The 22,756-nt window shown below is 38.8% G+C and overlaps 1 protein-coding gene across 1 annotated transcript; it reads right to left on the bottom strand.

The window, feature by feature from the left end:
- Nucleotides 1–741: 741 nt before the first annotated feature.
- Nucleotides 742–21,987, bottom strand: LOC126370780 (T-lymphocyte activation antigen CD86-like). Its single transcript, XM_050015804.1, has 6 exons — nucleotides 21,981–21,987; nucleotides 21,061–21,200; nucleotides 14,191–14,401; nucleotides 6,635–6,752; nucleotides 3,509–3,696; nucleotides 742–2,536 (listed from the first exon to the last, which is right to left on the bottom strand). Exons 1-6 carry the CDS (start codon nucleotides 21,985–21,987, stop codon nucleotides 2,427–2,429), a joined length of 774 nt encoding a protein of 257 aa, XP_049871761.1. The 3' UTR covers nucleotides 742–2,426.
- Between the last annotated feature and the right edge of the window lie 769 nt (nucleotides 21,988–22,756).

Below are 22,756 nucleotides of genomic sequence, written 5' to 3'. Positions count from 1 at the left end.
TCTACATCATCCTCTTCCTCGCCAGTCTCGCGACGAACATAACTCTTTTCATCTCCAACTCTCTACACTTTGACCCAAATTAAGTAATTAAGGTTTTAGGCTAGAAGCACATTAGCGAATTAGCGCGATTTAGGAGCCGCGTCACATCTGACAGAGCGCGCCGCGCGCGCCGCCCGCTTCGATTTGTCCCGTAATTTGCATTTGATAGAAAGACGCGACCTAATTCTGTCACAATAAATCTCATCTGATAATGTACTTTCGGGGAATTTAATATAAACTCAGGCATATTTTTTGATTTGTTTATTAATACTCCCTTCTCTCCCGTTACAATTTATTTACAAAATACAAAAAGAAAAGAAATCCGTATTCAGTTTTCGGATGTTCAGCAACGTCCGCTAAAATATTACCCCACACGCCCAACCGTACAAATAAGTTCGCTGAATTACATTTATAACATCGTTCTACGCATTATGTTAAGGAACATAGCTAGGTATATTTCAGCTACTGTACTATAGTAATATTTCAATATAAACTACTTTACAAGTATACAAGTAGATGAAAAAGTCAACAGTTTGAGGCAAGGCTGGCCGCACACCGGCCGACTCGTGCGGCGCGTAAATCACGCCGAGTTTAAAAAGTTGGCGTTTAGTGGAGCGGCACCTGACGTCAGCGGCGCAAGTTTTATCATCGCAAGTGTCCCACCAACTACCCACCCCGCTCCGCCCTGCCCCGCCCCGCGCGGCGCCACGGGCTCAGCCGGCGTGAAGCCAGATTAACAGAAAAATTAAATGCTATTCTGCGCGAATCGTTTACACATAAAATTTAAATGGAAAACAGTCGATAGATTCTTTTAAAAATTCATTTATTTGTCGTTATTTCCTAATAATTACATTGGCGATCTGGCCTCGTCAGAAGTATCGACGCGGTAATACCATAAGCCGCTGCTGTCGAGCATCAAAGTTGCGAAGCCGATCGGTAAACTCGCGCGAACGTAGGCTTGGCTTACGTTAACTTCGGCGGTTCTGCAAACTTATTTGACATTTCGACTCGCAGGTAAGACTCGGGACGTGCACGGAAAGTTTTTGCGGTTTCAGCCGCAACACGCGAGTTTAGCCTTCGCACGCGTAATTTATTCAATGCATGTGTACCACGCCTAACAATTTCAAATAATATTTCGAAACGTTCGCTTCTGACGAAACCAGGTCGAAGTTGTTCTAAGAACAAAACGGAAACATTTTTCACCACGCGAATGGTAACGACTACTTAATTAGAACCTATTTAATAAATAAACTCACATATATTTACAATAATCCGAAATATGTACATTGTGTCTGATATAAACTTTATATTCTACATTTACGTATAATTTAGTGTAACTATTTACAAACCGTCAATTTATAACCTACTGAGGACCTCTTCGGACGAAAATCAGTCAAATTAAATAAACATGTGCGATAATTATATAATTAAAGTCAATGAGCAAAACTTCATTATCGTACAAAATCTCAGCGTTTACTTAAAAGAAAGACTTGACCTTCATTTTTCAACCAAATTGGAATGTAAATATTATATACAAAATATACATTATTTTAAATTTAAATGATAAAACAATTTTTTGAATAAAATCATTAGCATTATAATTATAAATTAATTCTTAATAAGGTAATTGCAGTATTCACTCGCACTTCGTTTCTCAATTATATCATAACAATCTTCTAACGATTTATTTTAAGCCTATTTTATATAATATAAACAAATATTACCTATAATAATAAGTATAGGAGGTTGAAGCTTTTGTTTATTGGATATTATTGAAGTATTAATTAAGTCAAAATAATTTTAAGTACACAAGGAAATATTTAATTTGAATGAAAGATAATATTTAATTCTATAAAACTGATGAATTCACAACCTAATTTGGTAGCGTTTTATGTTACAGAAAGGTGAGTAACAAATTGACATGTGTTAATTAAAAAATAAATCAGTCTGCAATATTATTGTGACCTTTGAATGTTGTGTTCGATCGTTGACTATGGAAATCCAGATTATTCAAATCCTTGCTCGATTACACTACAATATCATACGAATTTAAACACTTATTATTCCTCAACCCTGAAACAAATATTGTTTAACAAACAAACATCATACCCATTAAATTGTCTATGAACAAACAAAAATGTCACCACAAAATTTTATTTCACAGTTAACAGTTCAGTTTTATAATTGTCCCATCTTATTGTAATTCTAACACATCCTCAAATCCTGATTAAAACTTAAAAAAACTAAAAGCCCCACCTCCGCTCAGCCAAGCCGACAATGTGGCTAAGCCGCCATTGTCGCCAAGCCTAAAGTGTCGGGAAGCCGTCAGTGCGGCAAAGCCGACAGTGGCAAGCCGACAGTGTGTCCAAGCCGACGGTTCAAGCCGATCATCTGCAGAAGGTGGAAGTGAGCAGGTATGTCGCAAGTGCGCAGCTCAGCTGCGACGTGAGGTATGACGACGCTCTGTTGCTGGTCTGCATCGCTGCTGGGTGCTCGCCTACAGGTCAAACAAATAAAAAGTTAGTTCTATAATGATGATAAAAGCTTAAGTTAAGGTTAAGGTTAGGTTAGGTTGATGGTATATGGTGATGGTTTTGGTTTAAGCTTACATCAGTCTCAAACGTGGTTGGCGAGGAATAGGCGTATATATACTATTTACCTCTGCCTACACCTTTAAGGATATAGGTGTGATACTATAAATGATGATAAAAAGCACACTTTTTTTGACGTGACTTATTGTAGATTTTCCGCAGATGGCATTAACTACTTTACCGGACAAATGGGGAGCGCTAAAGGCTCTCACCCGGTACAACGTTTAAGACAACAGGCCTGAGGGTGCCCAGTTGGGTGCGAACTTCGGCTCAGGGGCCCTGAGTCAGGGCGTTGCGTCATCTGAGAGGAAAAATATTTGAAAAAGTTAATAGCGATAAGCGCTGATTGAGGGAAATCGTCGACCACGCCGGCGGGGTCGGTATCGGGGTCCTGAAGTGTTTGGTGTCTCTATGGCTAGAGTAATGGGGTCGTCGGAATCGTATATTACGTCCTTCGGACGCCGATACTTTTCAGTGCCATCCCTAAGCGGGATGTATTCGGAAGCCGCAACTACCAGGGGATTTGGGTGGTGCGGAGCAGAATCGAAAAAACGTTTTGAAGCTAATTTGAGCCATTGGGCAATGGTTGGCAGACCTAGGTCAATGTGCAGATTTTCATTGCGAAGGAGCCACGGAGCTCCCGTGGCTTTCCGCATGAAACGATTTTGTATTACCTGTAGACGGTGGATTTGAGAGGGACTCGCGTGAGCGACAACTACCCCTGCATAGGTCATAATCGGACGGATGCAAGTCGTGTAGATTTTCACCTTTCGCCAATTACAAGTGAATACAACATTCATCATAAAAACAACATCTAGTCTGTTGAGACTAGTGTCTTTTATGGAGTTCTCATGAACTAAAAGTGTGACAGCACTTACCATTGAGCACGTGCACAGAGACGGAGGCGGGGTGCGCGTTGTTGGGCACGCAGGTGTAGTTGCCGGAGTCGGTGAGGGCGGCCTTGGTAACCAGCAGTTTGCTGGTGGTGCCTCCCTCTGTCTTTTCCGTCTCCAAGCTGATCCCCCCGCGAGGGGAGTCGAAGTCCACCACTGAGTTGCCGTGGTACCTGTTGGGATTGGTTAGTTTTGTTGAACGCGTGATCACTAAAAGATAAATAGATAGATTGAAGGGAAGAGAGGAAGGGGTAGACTAAGGAGAACATTTATGAAACAAATAAAAGAGAAGGTGCAGGTCGTGTCGTATCAGGAGGTGAAGGATTTGGCGGGAAGAAGAGAGGAATGGCGATTACTCCACCGACAAGAGCGCAGCTCTTAAATAAAGCAAGAGAAAAGATAAATAAAGCGACAGTACCTAGATAGGTTTTGTCGATCGAATTGAGCAGTCTATAAGGATATGTAGTCTACACTTTAGCTAAGAATGCAGAAAATTAATTCAGAAATTGAACTGTCTTTGCTTCATCAATAAACTAATACGTGTTGCTAGTGAGCACGCAGTATACATAAATATGAAGAACGATCCAGAAATATGTACCCTACTATATATTCACAGGCTCCGCTTACGTAACCTGAACTCCGCTTACGTCATCAGTGTGATAATCATTTATACTTAATCCAAATATGAATTCGAAAACAAATTCGACAATCATTGGTTTAGGTTTGCTGGATTCGAACCTGCGATCTCAAAGTGAGAGGTAAACGTTCTACTAACTGGGCTACCATGCTCTCACATACAGAACTGTATATCATATAATATGATTAAAGAGCGAAAAAAGACGCTTGACACAAAATCATTTCTTTTCAAAATGGATGTTTCATACATCTCTTTTTGTCATTTCTCTTTGCAACCAATAACAGTGTTATAACGCGACAACGTTATGTCGTTATACTAGCATGTTAGACTAGGTATAATTTTTGGGTGACGTCATCGCTAACTTCCACTAATTGACCTCGGGGGAACTATAAATTGCCTAAACTATTCACTGAACGTGTATCTCATCTAAAATAGAACAGCTAAATTTAATAGTATTTTCGTAGAACGGTACTACACAGTCGGCAACAAAAGTAAAGTGATAATTTATGGATACGTACTACCTACATTAAATAATCTGCTTATTTATATACGTGGGTCCAATGGTATAAATAAAGGTACAGAAGCTCTAGACAGCCTCTGTGGTCTAGTGGTTAGAGCGTTAGGCTCACGATCCGGAGGTCCGGGTTCGATTCCCGTTGGGGACATTGTCGAAATCACTTTGTGAGACTTTGTGAGTCCTTTGTTTGGTAAGGACTTTTCAGGCTTGAATCACCTGATTGTCCGAACAAGTAAGATGATTCCGTGCTTCGGAGGGCAAGTTAAGACGTTGGTCCTGGCTATTAGCCGTAAAAACACCTCCACCAACCCGCATTGGAGCAGCATGGTGGAGTATGCTCGATACCCCCTCCGGTTGATTGAGGGGAGGCCTGTGCCCAGCAGTGGGACGTATATAGGCTGTTTATGTATGTATCATGATTACTCTAATAGAAGTACGTGTAAGGGTTTTGATTGACATTTTGTATTGAACAGTTCCTTGGATATTTTGTCATCGGAATTTGCAGTAATGCAAGATACCTTTTTTGTTTATGGTATGGCAAACGTATTTCATTTTACATATGGCAAACATAAGCGTAACTACTTGGTCGGACAAATGGGGAGTGCAAACGGCTCTCACCCGGTACAAAATTCAATACAACAGGCTTGAGGGTGCCCAGTTGAGCGCGAACTTCGGCTCAGGGGTTCGTCTGAGACGACTTTATTTTAAAGAATTTATCGACCCTAGTGGGCCAATAGCGATATGCGCTCCTTCTTCTTCTGTCGTGTGGGTTGTGAGGTGAATTACCAACCTCATTAACCTTGGATCAGGGTTACTATTGCCCCTGACATGGCTCATGTTATGTTAGTAGTAACCAGGACCAACGGCTTAACGTGCCTTCCGACGCACGAATCATCGATATCGGTGCGATATACGCTGAATGAGGGAAATCGTCGACAATGCCGGCGGGGTCATTCCTAATGTGTTTATTATCGCGAGTCGATTAACCACCTCTATGGCTAGTTAAAGCAAGATAGCGTATCCACTTCTTTTAAAACGAGTAACCCTATATAACCCGAAGCTAAAAACATAGTTTAACCGTGTTATCTTTCATAAGTGTTATAGCTGGAAAGACGAAGCAGCGCTAGAAACTTTACTAAGCATATTAAGATGACTATAACCACTTATTGCCTAGTATACTGCGACTTCAAGTAGAACTTAGTCTTTATTATACATAAACAGATACAACCCTGCTTGACTGCACTCTTTAGAAATCCGTTTGAAACTGAGCTCAAACAGCTCTCGTCGCTGGCAATAAGCTGAGAACATCGACGATACAACCAAATAGACGCCTGTCAAGTTTGATTTTTCGTTTTTAACTTGACTAGCTATGATTAGTGGGTGTGGGCATTCAGATTGGCTCACTCAGGATCCTAAACACGCCGATAGGTCACTAAACAGGTCGCGATTTTTCGCACGTTGTCGCGCTTGTTATATCTGATCTATTAGCCATTAACCCAGCTAAAGTTTTTCTAGTGACGTGAATACAATTATTGAAGAATTGTTGATGTTTAACGACGATATAAAATACACTTATGAGTACCTATAATTACATTTTCGTAGAAATTTTATATAGAAAAGGCAGCCCCCGACGGATATTCCTCGGTTATGTATTATGGTAAAATTATTATCGCTACATTTAAGTATATCTTCGAGAAACAGACACGTTAGGAAAAAACTGTAAACATCCATATTCATTGTTTAGGTACTTAAGTATATCTATTACCGACGTCTCGAGATATCAACTCTTTTTTAGAAAGTATTTTTAGGTCTTATATAATATTTCGTTACATATTAATTGGGTTAAGTCGGGGGTTTTGTGTTATTTTATTCTTTTTCGATGAAACTTTTACCGTCGTGGGTTTTTTTTTATATTAGGAGACTGGAGGTATCGTCGATGGCCGAGAATAAACATTACCATAAGACAGATGCGCTCGAAGGCGGCGTCGAGTGCACGTTGACTGAGCAAGTCAGAGATATCGTGCTACCCTTCTTCACATACACGTCCTGCGAACCCCAGATGGTCGCTGCCGCCGCTGCAACAAACAAAAATGCACTTTAAAATAACACTATTCTAAATCTTAAATTCCTTTGGTCTTGGACACTGCACGAGCGTGAGACGCATGCTAACTCCAGCATTAGGAATGCGAGATTTACCGTCTTCCCTCGCAGCGCGATCCAATATCGCATTTGGCAATATTGGGGTAAGGTTGCTATTATTGAACTACATTTTTTTTTACCTTTGATGGGTTTGCTCGTGGCCCCAGACTTGCCCGAAGGCATTGACTACGCCTAAGATGGAGCGAGCTCGCCCAAAAAGTGCCTGTTCATATCAAAATGTAGCAAAAAGTTCGTCATAAGTCATTATTTCATACAAATTCTATGAAAAACGTTCGGATGTTTCGAAAAAGTATATTTTACTCTGCGTTTCAATGTTTTTTTTTTTTCGTGTATTGCTTCGATATCGCACGAGTCGTACAGTGAGGAAGATCGCACATGCGTACTGGACTCGAATCCAAATCCTAGTCTCGTATGTTTAAGCTACAAAATGTCCTCGGACTAATACTGTCTGTTCTAAATAACTCTCTAATTAAATCTAAGTATTTCTGTATTCAGATTGTTGAGATTGTTTCTATTTTAGAGGCGATTGGGAAAGTTCAACAAGTAACCTAATTACTTAATACAACTGCCTTGATTGAAACAAAGCAATTCGGGTCTTGGAATTATTTAATTAGTCTTTAAACCGCTAACATAGAATCCTTGAATCGGTATTTAAACACTGATATAAACACAACCTCTGTCTTTGTGGAATATTTCTGTCGTGTTTCATGCTATATATCTCACAATAGGACGTATCATGTTCCATATCTAATGTATTATTACTAAAGATACCCAAAAATGATAAACAAAATGGTATATAATTATTATAATGATGTAGGTAGTAGCAGCGAGCAAGTTCACGCGGATAATGGGGCGTGATTTGCTTCCGGCCAAATTACGCAAATTGTTCAACTTTACTCCCGGGCTAATAAGAAGTCTTTTGAATCCCTAATTGTTAATACATCCACGCAATATTTTCATACATACGTGCTTTTTATATACCTACAACATCGATTATGTCATTTAATCTCGCAAGGATAAGTTTTGGATGATTACTTAAATATATAATGAACGAAACATTACGAAAGCAATGCTTTTCATTAGCGCTCTATAAACGAATGTCACGCCAACTAATCTACCTAAGAACTCAAACACACTCAATGATATGAAGTCCCGTCTACAAACAGACGAGAACTAAGCTACTTACGAAAGCAGATGAACGCTAAGTACTAGTGAAACATGAATGAAGAATGTTAATTAAAGAGAAGGAATTGAAGTACCTGAGGAGCGGGGCGGGGCCGGGGTCGCGGGGAGGGAGTCATCTGGAATTCACAAGACAACTGCTTAGGAAGGGCTGTACTGAGGAATACCAAACACGCGGCCCTAATAACCGGCAACGAAGACGGAAGAGTTAAAATATTGCCGCGGCTTGAATAATGTCGCCTTCGTGGCCCGCCGACAGTTCCGACCTCTCAAATTTCACTATCTCTTGTTGATCTACTCCGAGAGTACACAGGTATGTGCTACTCTGTATTCGATTACAGAGACTTCTGGAAACGATCCAAGCAAACTTTTAACAATAAGGCACTGTTTTCGTAATAGGAGCCGGAATTTTAAGCAAATTAAAATTAGAAGTTGCTTCTATACAGCAAAACTAAAATCTAACGACCGCATTTAAAAGCATAATATACGTACAGTTCGAACTGAACCGAGTTAAATTATCACGACTACAAAACTCCGCAAATGCTTTTAGCAAAATGATACGAAATACATAAATATGTGCGAGTACTTTGAAAAGGGAGCTTTAATATTGTTATCTCGAAAATGCTGCATTAAAATTCATCTGGCCATCTGCAAAATGAGGCGAAAAAACGGGAGCGAGAACTCAATGAAAAGGAAAGAGTTTCTACAATTTATAGTTGCGTAGCAAAAACGTGCACAGTGAACCGACGGACATTTTTCAGCATAACAAGCGCTGTAATTGGCCGCTGAATTTGAGAGGATGTATCCTAGTGGAGCGTGTACTAATAAATGAGCCATTACTATCGGCGAACGAAATAAAGCGCTGTCAGAAAACCTGATTCTACTTGACGGTCGTTCACGGTAACGTGTATCTGTCACTGTAAACACGCTAACTGCGTTGGTTTGTTGTTGAGGGTGGCTAAAACTTGTAAGTTTCCATACTATAAAATATTATCTTGAGAATACCGTAAAAATGAACTTCTTAACAGTCTTTTAAAAAATGATAATGATTTGCGTGGCTTAGTCTACATAAACTAATACATATAAGTTTAGCGGAACATACATAACCTACTCGTTGAGTACTTTGTTACACGGTGAAATTATAGCCTCGTGCATAATGGAAGGAAATTGGGTCCTTATTCTATAAATATGACAAAATAATGTCGTAATCAGCCCTGTCATTTTATAGGTTAAACAGGTAAACCAATTTTCTCGTGTGACGTGAAAAGTATCTCCGCATAAAAAGAGAAGAAAATAACAATAGTAGGTACGTACAAAGGCATAATCTAATGGCATGGATTTAAAAAAAAAATTATAAAGACACTACTTTTAAGTGAGAGACATTTCTTTCATCTTTTATTCTTCGGAAAGGTATTTTTTCCAGAAACCTCTTTAAGAAATCTCAAACTGCGATAGTACCTCGCAATTTATGAGTCTACCTAAACAAAATACAGTATTATTTTTATTTACCTTTGTATTCTAGCGGAGATGGTCCCACACTGACGGGAATGTTAATACTTTGAGAAAAAATAGACTGAACCATTAGCGTCGCTTCGTGACTCCATCAAAGACGGAGTGTTAAAATAAGAACACTTCATATTACACACTTACATAGAATACATTACGTTTAGAGCTGCCATCTTGTTGCCGCCATATTTAATGCCGTAATTTATATTATTACATATTATTTGAATGGACTCTCGAATCACTAACCATTCGTATTTCAAATAAATTTAAAAATAGAACGATTGAAACCCTTTACATTAAAAAATATTAGTTTTAAATTTGGAATTAAATGTCTGAATGGCTATACGAAGAAAATCAAATCTACTTGAATTCTAATAACGTTGAATGTTTTGTATCGTACTGCTGTATGATGTGTCTGAAATGTTTTTACTGTTATCACAATGTATGGGGAGTATTGTACTTCCATCGTCATAACACTTCTCGAGCAGAATTGAAACAATCTAAACAAAATTAACTTCAAAGAGACCACAACAAGATTTGATTAGAAATTCAATAAAGATAAATTACTTACATTGGAAATTGTGTCTAGAAGTTAAACACAAGATAGCTAATAAAATATTCGTAAACATCAAGGAAAGCCGCAAAGGCCAGACGTTTACGCACAAAGTGTTTGTGATGAAAATATTATTAAGGAAATGTAAATTATTAAGGCCGACACGAATTCATGAAACACAATCGATGAACCAAAGTACAGTTTGAAAGAGTTAAATTTTATTTATGTTTATCCGGCGCGACGTGGAAGCATGTAAATTATTCACAACAGTGAGGCTCAGGGAAACCTATGAACATCCATATTTAATTCCAGACCTTTTCTTTGATCATTCATTAGCTGAATAGCAATCTCTGATTTGAATGGGACGGTAATCAATTTTTGATTAAATAACGGCCTACCCAGTGTTATGTTCACCGAAATTTCATTATATTTTCCATTTGGGGTTACATTAATCTCTTCATTCATTCGGTTTTAAATGCCATTTAATAGGCGTTTGAATCTTTAGAAGTTTAATTTCCTTGATTGTAAAGTTCACGTTATATGACATAACCTTACAATTTATCTTAGAATAGAGAAGTATTTGAATATTTGTAAAATATGACTATTCATACTAAAAAAAATGCTACCTTGAGATATTGCGCCTGTTTACATACTTCTCTTGGTTCCTCTTTCTTCGTCAATCGTTTCATACGATACTTGCGCGCCCTGTCTTAGTTAATCGTACTGAACCTTTTATAAAGACATTCCCAATGTATGTACATAAATGCATATGTGTCAATTTGTTAATGTAAATTTTAATATAGTAGTAGCCCCTGGGTATAATATTATTTTGTGCATTAAAATGTGAAAATAAGCAGAAAACGTTCCTTTCCGTGCAATTGGGCAATTTGGGCATTTCGTTTCGCGCAATACGTGTGCACTCCACGATCGTTATAAACGTATTCAACCAAACAATGTTCTTTTTACATTTAATCATTGCTTGATGATAATAAAACCTTACCTTATTATGCGTTTCAATTATGATAATAACCGCGTAAACTTAAAACAATGAATAAAACCTTATTTATTTCAAACGCGAGATTCCATTTTTAAAACTACATATTATTTATAGAACGACTGGATAATTTTATTGTATTTTTTGTTATTTAGTTGTTTTACTGAAATTATTATTATTTTCTTATAAATAATATTTAAATATTTATTTTCTATTTTATTTGATTTATTTTAGAGGCTAGTTATAGTTTATACTTGTGCAAACACTTTCGTATTTACAAATTCGCATCTGAACTGATTGATCAAAAACTACGTTATTTAAACAAAGAACTTGTTATTTATACAGATTTAGACTTTATTATAATTTTCATAACTTATTTAATTACTAGCAATTTTATTTTATTCCTGTTATTATCAGTCTTTATATATTGCTTAAGCCAGTTTTATCATAAAATTAATAGTGCGCAGAAGGATTTTATCCCTTTGTATCGCAACATCAGTTCGCTAATACGATGACAGATGAATGCCATATTACGACCCTCCTCGCCCTCCGTCCCTCACTACAGAGGGCATTAGAAGCTCCATCGACGATACATCCTCTATACTCCAGATGGACGGGTTCTGTCGAGACATCTGACTAATGGATCAAATTTACGACTGCTCCCGTGAGATTTTGACGTGTTCAATAAGAATGCATGACGTGTATCCCACTTTACTTCGTCCCTTCTTATCTCAGCTATTTTTTATTTCTATTGCTAGCCAATATTGTCCCACTGTTGGAGAAACTCCTCTCCTTCATCCTCACGATTCGGTGAACTTGTAGCGGGCCTACCCACTGAGCGTCGTCCGACACGTGGTTGCCATTCTAGAACCTTTCCGCCCCAGCTGCCATCGGTTCTCCTCGCTATGTTTCCTGCCCACTGCCACTTAAGTTTTGCAATTCTCCGAGCTATGTCGGTGACTTTAGCCGCCAATTAGTCCGGTACAAAGATAGTAATCCTGAGGTAGTGACTATATTGGCCCACCGCTCTTGGTTCATGTGGCTTACATTACCTCAGCTAGCTGCCAGAGCATATTTGCACAAAAACTAAAATATTTGGCATCTACTTGGTTGTGCCGTCGATGGATACCCCATATTAGAGACTTGTTTTACACGGGTATCACCGATATTTCCGGTAATATTACCATGTTTTGTCATCAGTTAGATGAGTTTTTGAGCGCTTTTCTGAATGGTAAATAGTAGCAAAATATTAAAGCGTATTTAAGGTTTTTAGAAAAAGATTTGAGTTAAGGCTGAAGTCTCCGCAAAATTGAATCGTGGCGAGTTTTCGGTGATATTTTTTTTTTTCATTTTAAGCAATGTTCACATGTTTCTTTGATTACCGTTTACTGCGCATAAAATGTATATGATATAAGAATTAGATGCATATTTTTTAAAAGTAAATTTTACTTGTTTGTATATAATATGTCAAGCGTTAAATATGGCTTTCTTTCGCCCAAGAAGATTGATAAGGGATATTCTGGTTTTAGTGGTATGAAGTTTGAGTCACCTTAGGAATTTCTACAAAGATGGTGTAATAAACCGCTAATTATATTTGCACGAAGCGAAGTTCCAAATGAAAATTAAAATTAAGTAATAAACGAAATATGAATTAGATTACAATGAAGTTGTTTGAAGTTCGCAAGATAATTCGCTTCGAAAAAAGTTTATTATAAACTCCGACTGGCTGCATACTTCGCTAATTAACTTTATTTTTGTTTGCGAGATTGGAGTTCTTGTGATTAATTTAAATTTAGCTTTTATATTTCCTAAAATGTTATATAAGGTGGAAATCAGCCAGTATAACTTGGTGCTTTGTATCTAATTTACAATTCAAATAAGTGTAAAGTACAGGCGTATTGTGAATAACAAATCTGAGGAATATTTAAATTGGCGCTCACCTTTCATGAATAGTATCTCAGTAATTATAAGGAAGATGTTTTTGTTGTCTGTCGTTTTATTGCTGTCCTTTATCTTGCGCTGGTGTCGCGGCGATCGTAAATCTCCACCTTCCATCCTAATTAAGTCCTAGTTTCTTATAAGAGTCGCTGTTTGGGACATTCACCTTCATTGCGCGACTTGTGCCGAATACAGGTTCGGTTTGACCTAGTTTAGGTTTAATCTTTCATTTGTTTCTTGCAATGCGCCTTCTGACTGCGCCACCTGCATTTTATAGTCTCCTGTAGGTTCTGCACGGCAACCGTGCCGCGTCAGGCGCGAATTATATCGAAGCCTTCAACCAATAGCCGTTTGACGTCCGTCTATGTAGATAGCATTCGTATCGTTTATTGGTCGAAGCGCTCGATATAATTCGCGCCGTGCGCGGCGCGGTTATCATGCAGCCTGGTGCCTTGACGTTTATTATTTTATAGGTCATATTCGACTGTGTGGTTGAAGTTTAGTATCAGATTATTTTTTCTATAGTTTACTTAAAACTTGTTGCAGGTACTTTTTTCCTACTGTCCCAGAGGCAGACTTTAATCTAAATTATATTGACCTAAGCTAACCTGAAATTGAGGCAGGTGTGTGATCGTAATTTAGCGCAGCTAACAGAATTGACGTTCGCATCTGTTGAACTGTCACATTGAGAACCTTATCGTAGTAAAGTCCCATTGTGACACTAAGCCTTATTTCATGGCATGGACTTGTCGGTTTAGAGGCGTGCTATAATGCAATCCGTGGAAATTACTAGTATTCTGAACTGAAATCCTCTTCCCGCTTCAAAACCGCTCCTCGCTTTAGGTAGGTTCTTTTTAACTTATTTACGAATTGTAATCAAGAAAAACGGGACAATTCCATAATTTATTATTTTAACATTTAATACCCTACACCATTGATGGAAAATTTCGTTTCTATAGTCCCTATATTGAAAGTCATGTGCATAATAATTATACTCTCTAGAATAAGGAATAATACTACGTATAGAACGGAAACTCTCCGCTCCCCACCAGCAGTTGAGCTAGGTTTACACAACCCTCATGAACGTAGGTCAATGTGTATAGTGTCTGTGTAAAGCGAGGTGCTTTGTATGAAGTATTTAGGGTGTGACTATACTTAAGGTAACAGAAACAAATATTACCTTCAACATTAAGCATGACAGCCATGTTGATCTTGGGCTCGGTGTTGACCTGGCACTCGTAAACCCCAGCGTCCCTCGGCTGGACGTAGTCGATGCGAAGGTCCCAGTCATCCGAGGGCTCAGGGTGGAGCACGCTGAACCGCGCGTCACCGGTATATGTGAAGATGTGCGATGTTAAGATGTGGAGGTCGCGTTTCCTCATCCAGGATACCTGAGGAGCAAAACAAATATTTTTATTTTCGATCAGAAACCAGAATCACTGATTCAACATAATTATCACGGATAATCTTGTTGTTGAAGGTCAATTTAACTTTTTGAATCTACGTCATTTCGCAAGGTCTTGTGACGAAGGATAAGATTATATACCATAGCATCACACCTGCGTTTAGTATCTGGGGGCATGGGAGTGCTTTCGCCAAGACGAGCAAAGCAAAGCGCAAGGCCAGGAGAATACCTACCTTTACTCGAAACGTTTTGTCGATTTTTTGAACCCTCGTAACTCAGGTTTGAATTATACTAGATAAACTAAATTCTCAGGATATGTAGTTAGCAGTGGACTTATTAAAGGTATAAAGTTTCAAAGTCATAGCTATTATACTTTAAATTTTATTGATTTGCAAAAACCCCGATTTTGTCACTTACTGACTGACTCACTAACGAATTTTTAAATATTTTCATTCGACATGTCACTCATTTTTGAGCACTCAGAACGTACACAAACGTGTGAACGCGACGCAAGCGCTTGCGGCAAATTCATTTGATTTGTGGATCGCTAACAAGAGCTTGAAAACCTCTGCAAATGAAGCCAAACACAGTATCTACACGTTTGTATTTGTGACGGCTTGTTGACGTTTGCCAAGCGGGCGCTGGGTATACAGTTATGAAGCTATGAGAAATCATAATTAACATACTATGCTGCTTATCATCCCACGCATGTCGTAGTAGTTAGTCATCTAAATAATAACCTAATGTCGTTAGGCTTTACTTATTCAAATGAGATCTCATTAGTTTTGTACCTAATAAGAATTCTACAATGACAAACATCAGATAAAATTACTCGTCTTTCAGTAATCAAGAAAATTACATGCTTTGGATGTAATTACATTGAAAAATCTTCTATTTTTGATCCTCGTTACCTGGAAAATGCCTGTTAACACTGACTTTGTTTTGCGTTAGTTTATGTTTCGCTGGCATTGACGTCAGTCACATTAATATGAAATGTTATAATGAGTTTCTAAGTGAGTTCCAGTTGTTCATGACACTCATATTAAAACGACGCTTAGATGTGAGTTGACACTAGTTATGACACTGGAGCGACACTAAACTGCTAATTATATCTTCTTTAACATTAATAAGGAATATTTTATAACGCGAAGGTTGTGGGTAGGGCTGGCACAGAAAGATCTAGATTGACCAAATTGAGGATGTGCTTAAAAAAAGGTTTAGTATGATCTACTCTGAAACCAGCGTGCGTCGTCATACATATGAAACGATTGATGAATGTGAAGGAAGCAATGGTATCGAAGCAAATCGAATTGGGTAGTTCTATGTCAAAAACAAATGATGAAATTCTGACCACTAAATAAAGGCAGATTTAAAACTGTCAAAAAAGGTTTTTTTTCTATTTAACTTATTTATGAATTTTAATAAAGAAAAATGTAATAATAATTGCGACATTTTATCACGTTTTTCTATGAAGTCACAGGTTGCTTTTTCATACAAATTCCATAGTATTGACGTTTAGTAAAAAGTAACTGATTTGACTAGTTGGAAAGTACCCTATACCATAGTCTCATTTACCCCGGTGGGAAATGGGCGCTAGTATGTGTATGTGTGTATAACGTGACAGTCATAGAATACTAAGCTCTTCGTCGAAGCTACATCCAGTCTAGTTTCTCTACAAAGAAGTTAAATTATAATAACAACAAAGCATTTATTTAAAAAAAAAATCAGTTCGGTTGCAGAATTCAGATTTTGAATATTTTCACCCCTCTCGGGGAACACCCCCGCTGACGTCACTGAAGTTCTACTTTACAACTCTGAACACTCGTCCATGAACGAAGCAAAGTAAACGCAATGCCCGCAAGATAGAGTCTGGAATTTGATGTAGGTAGGTACAATTATTTCTTGCCCTTATGGAATTTTGAACAATATATTTATTTACTAAGATAACAATATTAGCAGATCTTTACCTATAGGTTTAGAATTTAAACGCCTTTTTTTGGAAAGACATGGGGGAGGCCGTCCCTTGCCAGCCTTTCTTGTTATGGGCTAGTCTTGTCCACGTGCGGGCAGCTATGTTCCCGATGTCGTCACACCATCGTCGCTTTGGTCTGTCTCGCGGTCTTGTCACGTCACGCGGGTACCAGTGTAGGAGTCTCTCGCTCCATCGTCCATCCTATACTCTAGCTACACGGCCCGCCCATCTCCACTTCACCCTGCTCGCCATTTCGGACGCGTCTATAACTCTTCTAGTGATTCGTATTTCCGCGTTTCTTTTTCTATCCCTCAGCTTACAATTACCTTACTGATTTTAGTTTTCTTGAAAGAAATTACCATTCCCTCGATAGCAATTATCGCTTTCAAAGGAATTATTATTAGGCTTTCATAACTTTAATTAACTTTGATTTATTTTCTCACCAACTTTCACCGATTTATCAAACGTTCAACTTTTGTTGTCGACCTCAGAAGTGGTTCGAATTATTATTTATTTGAGGCCTGTACGACGCTGAGATACGCCTGGCTAGGAATTACGCCGACAATAAGCGTTTGAATTATATTTTTAATTCGAGGGCCTCGACTCTGAGAAATTAGAAAATAAATTCCCCGCCTTTGTTGGGTTTTTGTTTTTGTACGTAATTAGAGCGAGCGCGAGGCTGTAAGCCGGCCCTGTAATTAAGCAAGATGGAGCGTCCGCAGTCTCTTTACAGCCTTTAAAATAATAAAATTAAGTAACGGCTAAGCGGCCGACGAATTTTTTGATGCAAATTCCGTGAACGTAGCCGGAATGCCACGAATTAAAAATATTCCTATCGAGAAATCCACGTTTATGGAATATTCCGTGTAATTCTGTAAATAATTTAAATTTAAACGTTTATTAATAAACAATATAAGCATCCTTGGTGGTCATAAAAACAAAACACTTTATGCGTTCTTGAGGCCATTAGTTTCGTGCTGTCAATGCTGTTAAGATAAGTAGGCTACCGAGGACGCTCGTCTATAATAATCGACCTTGGCAGCGTGACCGGGCGGCGGGCAAGTGGGTGTCACTCCGGCCCTTTATCTGCGGCAGACCACCTGCAGGACTCTCCAAAACATCATTTTTCACTGTCGAAGTCCTCATTGGTCCTCGATATCCCTCCGCGGTCCACTGCTCGCCATATTAATGGCCCAACCCAATGCCGAAAATAAATAGCCCTGTGACGTGTCCCGCGATGCATTATAATATATTGTTCGAAGGGGATTATCTGACGTCACGAGAAAGAAAGAGGTGTTTTTCTGAAGGGTTTGCGAAATTTCGCTCGGGAATTATTTTTTCCAAATGTGAGTTGGGTGCGTTCCGCTTTTGCGGATTCGCGAGTGCCATTACGGAGCACGGGAAATGGGATATTTGAATGATTCTACATCTGTTTTCTTCAAAAGATTAAAGTAAGTTTTGCTTGACGTTTATTACCTTTTTATACATAAAACCATAGTAACATAATATTATACCTACATCAATAAATCTTAACAACCTTCGATGTCCTTAGAAAAGGTTTAATACGATTTATGAATGTGGAGGAAGCAAGAGAAGTGTGTCAGGATTGAAGCAAATGGAATTCTATAGTTTCTGCTTACCCCGGTGGGAAATAGGCGTGAGTTTATGTATGTATGTAACAACCTACGATTTATATTGTTTACTTCCGTCTCTTGTATACCTAAGTAAGTAAGATAATATACCTAAGTAAGTAAGATAAGCTAAATACGTCCATAAAATAATGATATAAAAAAAACATAAAGTGTCAAGCTTACTTCACCTTAAATAATGGTTTAAACTCACGAACGCAAATACCCCCAAATTAAAGGGACATTAAAGTTCATTTCTTAAGGTGAAAGTTATACATATACGGGGTGTTACTAAAATACGATCATTCGACAAGGAAAACAATCCGGGATAGTCTTGTTCGGAGAATGCGTGACTTCGTATTGTGAGGCAGCCCCACCAGCACCCGGAATGCGTTATTATACTGAACTCTCAGGGCGTTATACTGTTTTTGCGTATGATTGACCCACAGCGAGCTCGTGTAAAAGTTGGTACAGTAAGGTCGAATCCAAGCTTGGACTCTAAACCATTGAGTTCCACTTTACATTATGACTTTGAATATTTTTTAGGATCATATTTAAAATTTATATCACGTGGTGTACATAATCTTTACCCGGTTAATGGAAATAGGGTCGCGCCCTATTACATGGGAATAAACTACGTATCTCTGCCTACCCTTTCAGGGATACAGGTGTAATGCTGGTGTCAGGGTTATTATTGAACCGCCTACGGTCTTACTTCAGTTAGTAGCATCATCATCATCACTAATTTAAGAGCCACGCTCTTGTCGGTGTAACATTCTCCATCATACTTTTTAGGGACAAATAGGGCAGTGGTTTCCCTCTTGCCTTCCGCCAAGCAGTACTCTGTCTAACGCGAGTGGGATGGCGCCCAGAATATTCTATTTCAAAGCCGTACTAGGACTCCTGTCCTCCGCCTCTGAATAGTACTGACAGTTACTGCTGCCCTCTGTCAGGTCCCTGTGACTCGCCTCTTCCATCCTGCATTGCCGTACCGATGGCTCCCATCTCCACCTCTGCCTTGGTGAGGTCAATCACATAGGCGGAACAAACTGCTTAATGTACCTTCCGATGCACGGAGTCACAGTTTTTACAGACAATCGGGTGATTTTAGATATATAATAATAAAAAAAATCATGTATTTCAGACATGATGGTCCATATTACATTAATTAATTACACACTTTAAAAATAAATTAAAATAAAATCAAAATTAAAACCAAAATTAAAATACAATAAAATTAATATTACATAATTACTAATTAAATTTTGGAAAATAATTATATTTACTAATTAATAAAAATAAAATTGTAAGATTACTAGTACTTTTTGTTAGTCAGTATAATATATGCGTATAATACGTATATATCACGGTATATAATAATATAATATATCACGCTAGGCAGCGAAAACCAAACCGCAGAAGTGGAGAAACGAATCGCTCGGTCGTGGGCATCCTTCGGCGCTAACGCAAGTATATTACGTAGCAAGATGTCAATGCACTTAAAACGAAGAGTCTTTGAGCAATGTGTTCTGCCAGTATTCGTATACGGAGCCGAGACCATGACCCTAACTGAGAAATCCGCAGAGAATCTCCGTGTTGCTCAAAGAGCAATGGAAAGAGCTATGCTCGGCATTTCCTTACGGGACCGGAAGAGAAATACTTGGGTTCGATCTAAAACCAAGGTTAGGGATGTGGTAAAAGTAATTGCCGAACGCAAGTGGAGATGGGCGGGACACATTGCTCGAATGAGCAAGGAAAGATGGACCCGGAGATTGTTAGAGTGGCGCCCACGAGCATTCACAAGACCGAGAGGAAGACCACCAATGAGATGGAAGGACGACATTGTGCGGCACGCAGGATATGGCTGGATGTCGATAGCCCAGGATCGTCGGAAATGGAAAAACATGGATGAGGCCTACGTCCAAAATTGGATATAAATTTAGGCTGATATAGATAGATAGATAGATAATATAAGCATCATACAACAATGGCAGATGTACTGACAGTCAAACCTACTCGCAAACACGCTCAGGACGCTGCTGGGGCTGGCCCGCACCCTGCGCACCAGTGATGTGCTGCGTTTCCGCATGATGGTGTAGAAGCAGTCCATCCATGATGCGCTACAGAAACGAGGCAGCCCCACCAGCACCCGGAACGCGTTATTATACTGAACTCTCAGGGTGTTATACTGTTTTTGCATATGATTGACCTACAGCGCGCTCGTGTAAAAGTTGGTACAGTAAGCTCAACAAAATAAAACCCCCATAATAGTGTAAATAAAACCCCCTGCGCAGCTGTGGTCACAATGCGTGTAATGTTGCATTAATTGACCCCTGGGTCGCTGAGCGTAATAATAGTAATTTACAGCGGCCTTACTATGGCCGGGCACTATGACACCACGTTGATAAATTGCTTTGTGTTTGGTAAGGAGACGCATTGAGGACAAGATCTTGATTGGATTTGAATATTTTATTAATTAACCTACTGAATGGAAACTAATAAAATATAGATATACCGTATAAAGGTTGAGTCTCGAATAAAAGAAAAGAAAGTTGGAAGAAGTGCTTGCTAGTGAAAGAAGACAAATATTGGTTTTATTGAGGACAGAAGAGGCATGATGATTGGACACTTAATAGGACACGACGAATTTATTAAAAACGTCATAAAAGGGAAGATAGAAAGGAACGGAGGAAGGAAAGACCAGAAGAACTTACATGGAATAAATTAAAGAAAAGACGAACGTCGTGTCTTATAAGGAAGTCAAAGAATTGGCCTTTGATAGACAAGAATCCAGAACGCTACACCGACAAGAACGTTTCTAAAATTAATGATGATGTTGATGGTATTAATATCATGATAGTTCTGTAAACGGCCTTCGTGGTCTAGTGGATGAGCGTATCTGGAGGTCCTGGGTTCGACTCCCGGTCACACGGCTAACAAAAAGTATCTTTTGGAACTTTATTTGATATATTGTTCGATCGGAGTTTGTGCCCAACAGTAGGAAGTATATGGGTTGTTTATGTATTTATTTTATAGCTCACTCACCGTCCGGTTGCCGATGTGTTTGGCCCGACACCGCAAGATGGCGGACTGCCCGACAACCGCCGACACATTCCGAGGCGACACGTCGTCGAAGTACGGCCGTTGCGGTGCTGTCTCGCTCCCACCAACGCCGGGTAATACACCTGTTAACAAAAAAAAATCATTAGGGATAGTTCATAAACTTAAGAGAAATGCATTTCGAAGGTTTGTGACCTAATCTGTATTGGGCTGGTTTTATCTTTGAAAGATCAATTGGCAGTCGCGTCTGTTAAAGGATGAACCTGTCAAATCGTCAGGTTAGGTAAACGGACCATGTAAAAACTGTCGTTACATCGAGACGCTTTATACAGATTATAGTATCACGCCTGTATCCCTAAAGAGGTAGGCTGAGGTGGAAGGATAAATTGTTGCTAAGTAATTATGTCTATTTTGATGTACATAATTCATTGAAATGACAAAATTGCTTGTGTAGTTATCCAGTAAGAAAAAATACTTACATTATGTAAAAAAGCTTTTTATAAGATTAATTACTACCTAAATAATAAAAATGTCTGGTATTGAATGTGTTCCTCTAGTTATTAAATAACTTGTAATGTTTACCCTCATTGGTTTTTAAAAGATGTGTTGCTGTTGCAGTTTCTTGTCATTTCTTCTCCTCAGCCATAACACCTTGCGAAATGACGTAAATTCAAGAATGTTACATTGACCTTCAACAAGTTTGTCCATGATAATTACGTTGAATAAATGATTCTGATTTCTGAGAAAGAACTGCCAAAAACAATTACTTAAAACCGTTCGCGCTAACATCGCCCATCCTTTGTTGGAGGCCGTAGAAATCTCAACTCAAAACTTAAGCGAGTTCAGCTGTTCATTAAATTAGTACAGTCGGCGACGCGTCTAAATAACGTCACTTAAAACTGTACACGCCATTATGATAATGAAACGCTTTGCACAGTTCATACAATTCCCACAAATCGTGAACCAGATGGAATAAGGATGAAAGTTGAAGACTTTAAAGGGTTACAACAGCTCTATACAGGGTCTTAGTGATATCGTAACGAATACGGACCATGATTCTGTGATGATATCAAGTGGAACTTTCCGTCGCAAAATTCATGATTTTCTTTGTGTTTTATTCTCTCTCTCTCTCTCTCTCAGAATCATGGTCTGATTCATCCCCCTCAGTATTCGTTACGACGTCACCAACTTCTTCTTAACTACAGAGCTTCGTCTCTGTCAGCTGTCTGTATCTACATACATACATACATACATACATAAACTCACGCCTATTTCCCACCGGCGTTTTATTGTCTGTATCTAATCATTTAATTACATACAGTGAGAGAAAATTTTAATCAAAACATTTTTCTGACTCGGACGGGACTTGAACCCGCAGCTCTTGTCAAGCCGGGACGAGCGTGTTAACTATTACACCTCGGGTCCTCCTCCTGTCCATGCGAAATTCTTTCGATTTATGTATCGTCGTTAAGCCGACACCTAAGTAAGTGCTATAAAAACAAAAATCAAGTATACAGTTGTAATACAATTCTTTAATTTTTATTTTTTTATTTTTGACGTGACTTATTGTAGATTTGCCGCAGATGGCATTAACTACTTGGCCGAACAAATGGGGAGCGCTGAAGGCTCTCACCCGGTACAACGTTTAAGACAACAGGCCTGAGGGTGCCCAGTTGGGCGC

Source organism: Pectinophora gossypiella, chromosome 11 (assembly GCF_024362695.1).
Source record: "Pectinophora gossypiella chromosome 11, ilPecGoss1.1, whole genome shotgun sequence".
Lineage (NCBI taxonomy): Eukaryota > Metazoa > Arthropoda > Insecta > Lepidoptera > Gelechiidae > Pectinophora > Pectinophora gossypiella.
Note: the sequence above shows the minus strand (reverse complement) of the source record. Positions and strands in the feature narration are given on the sequence as shown.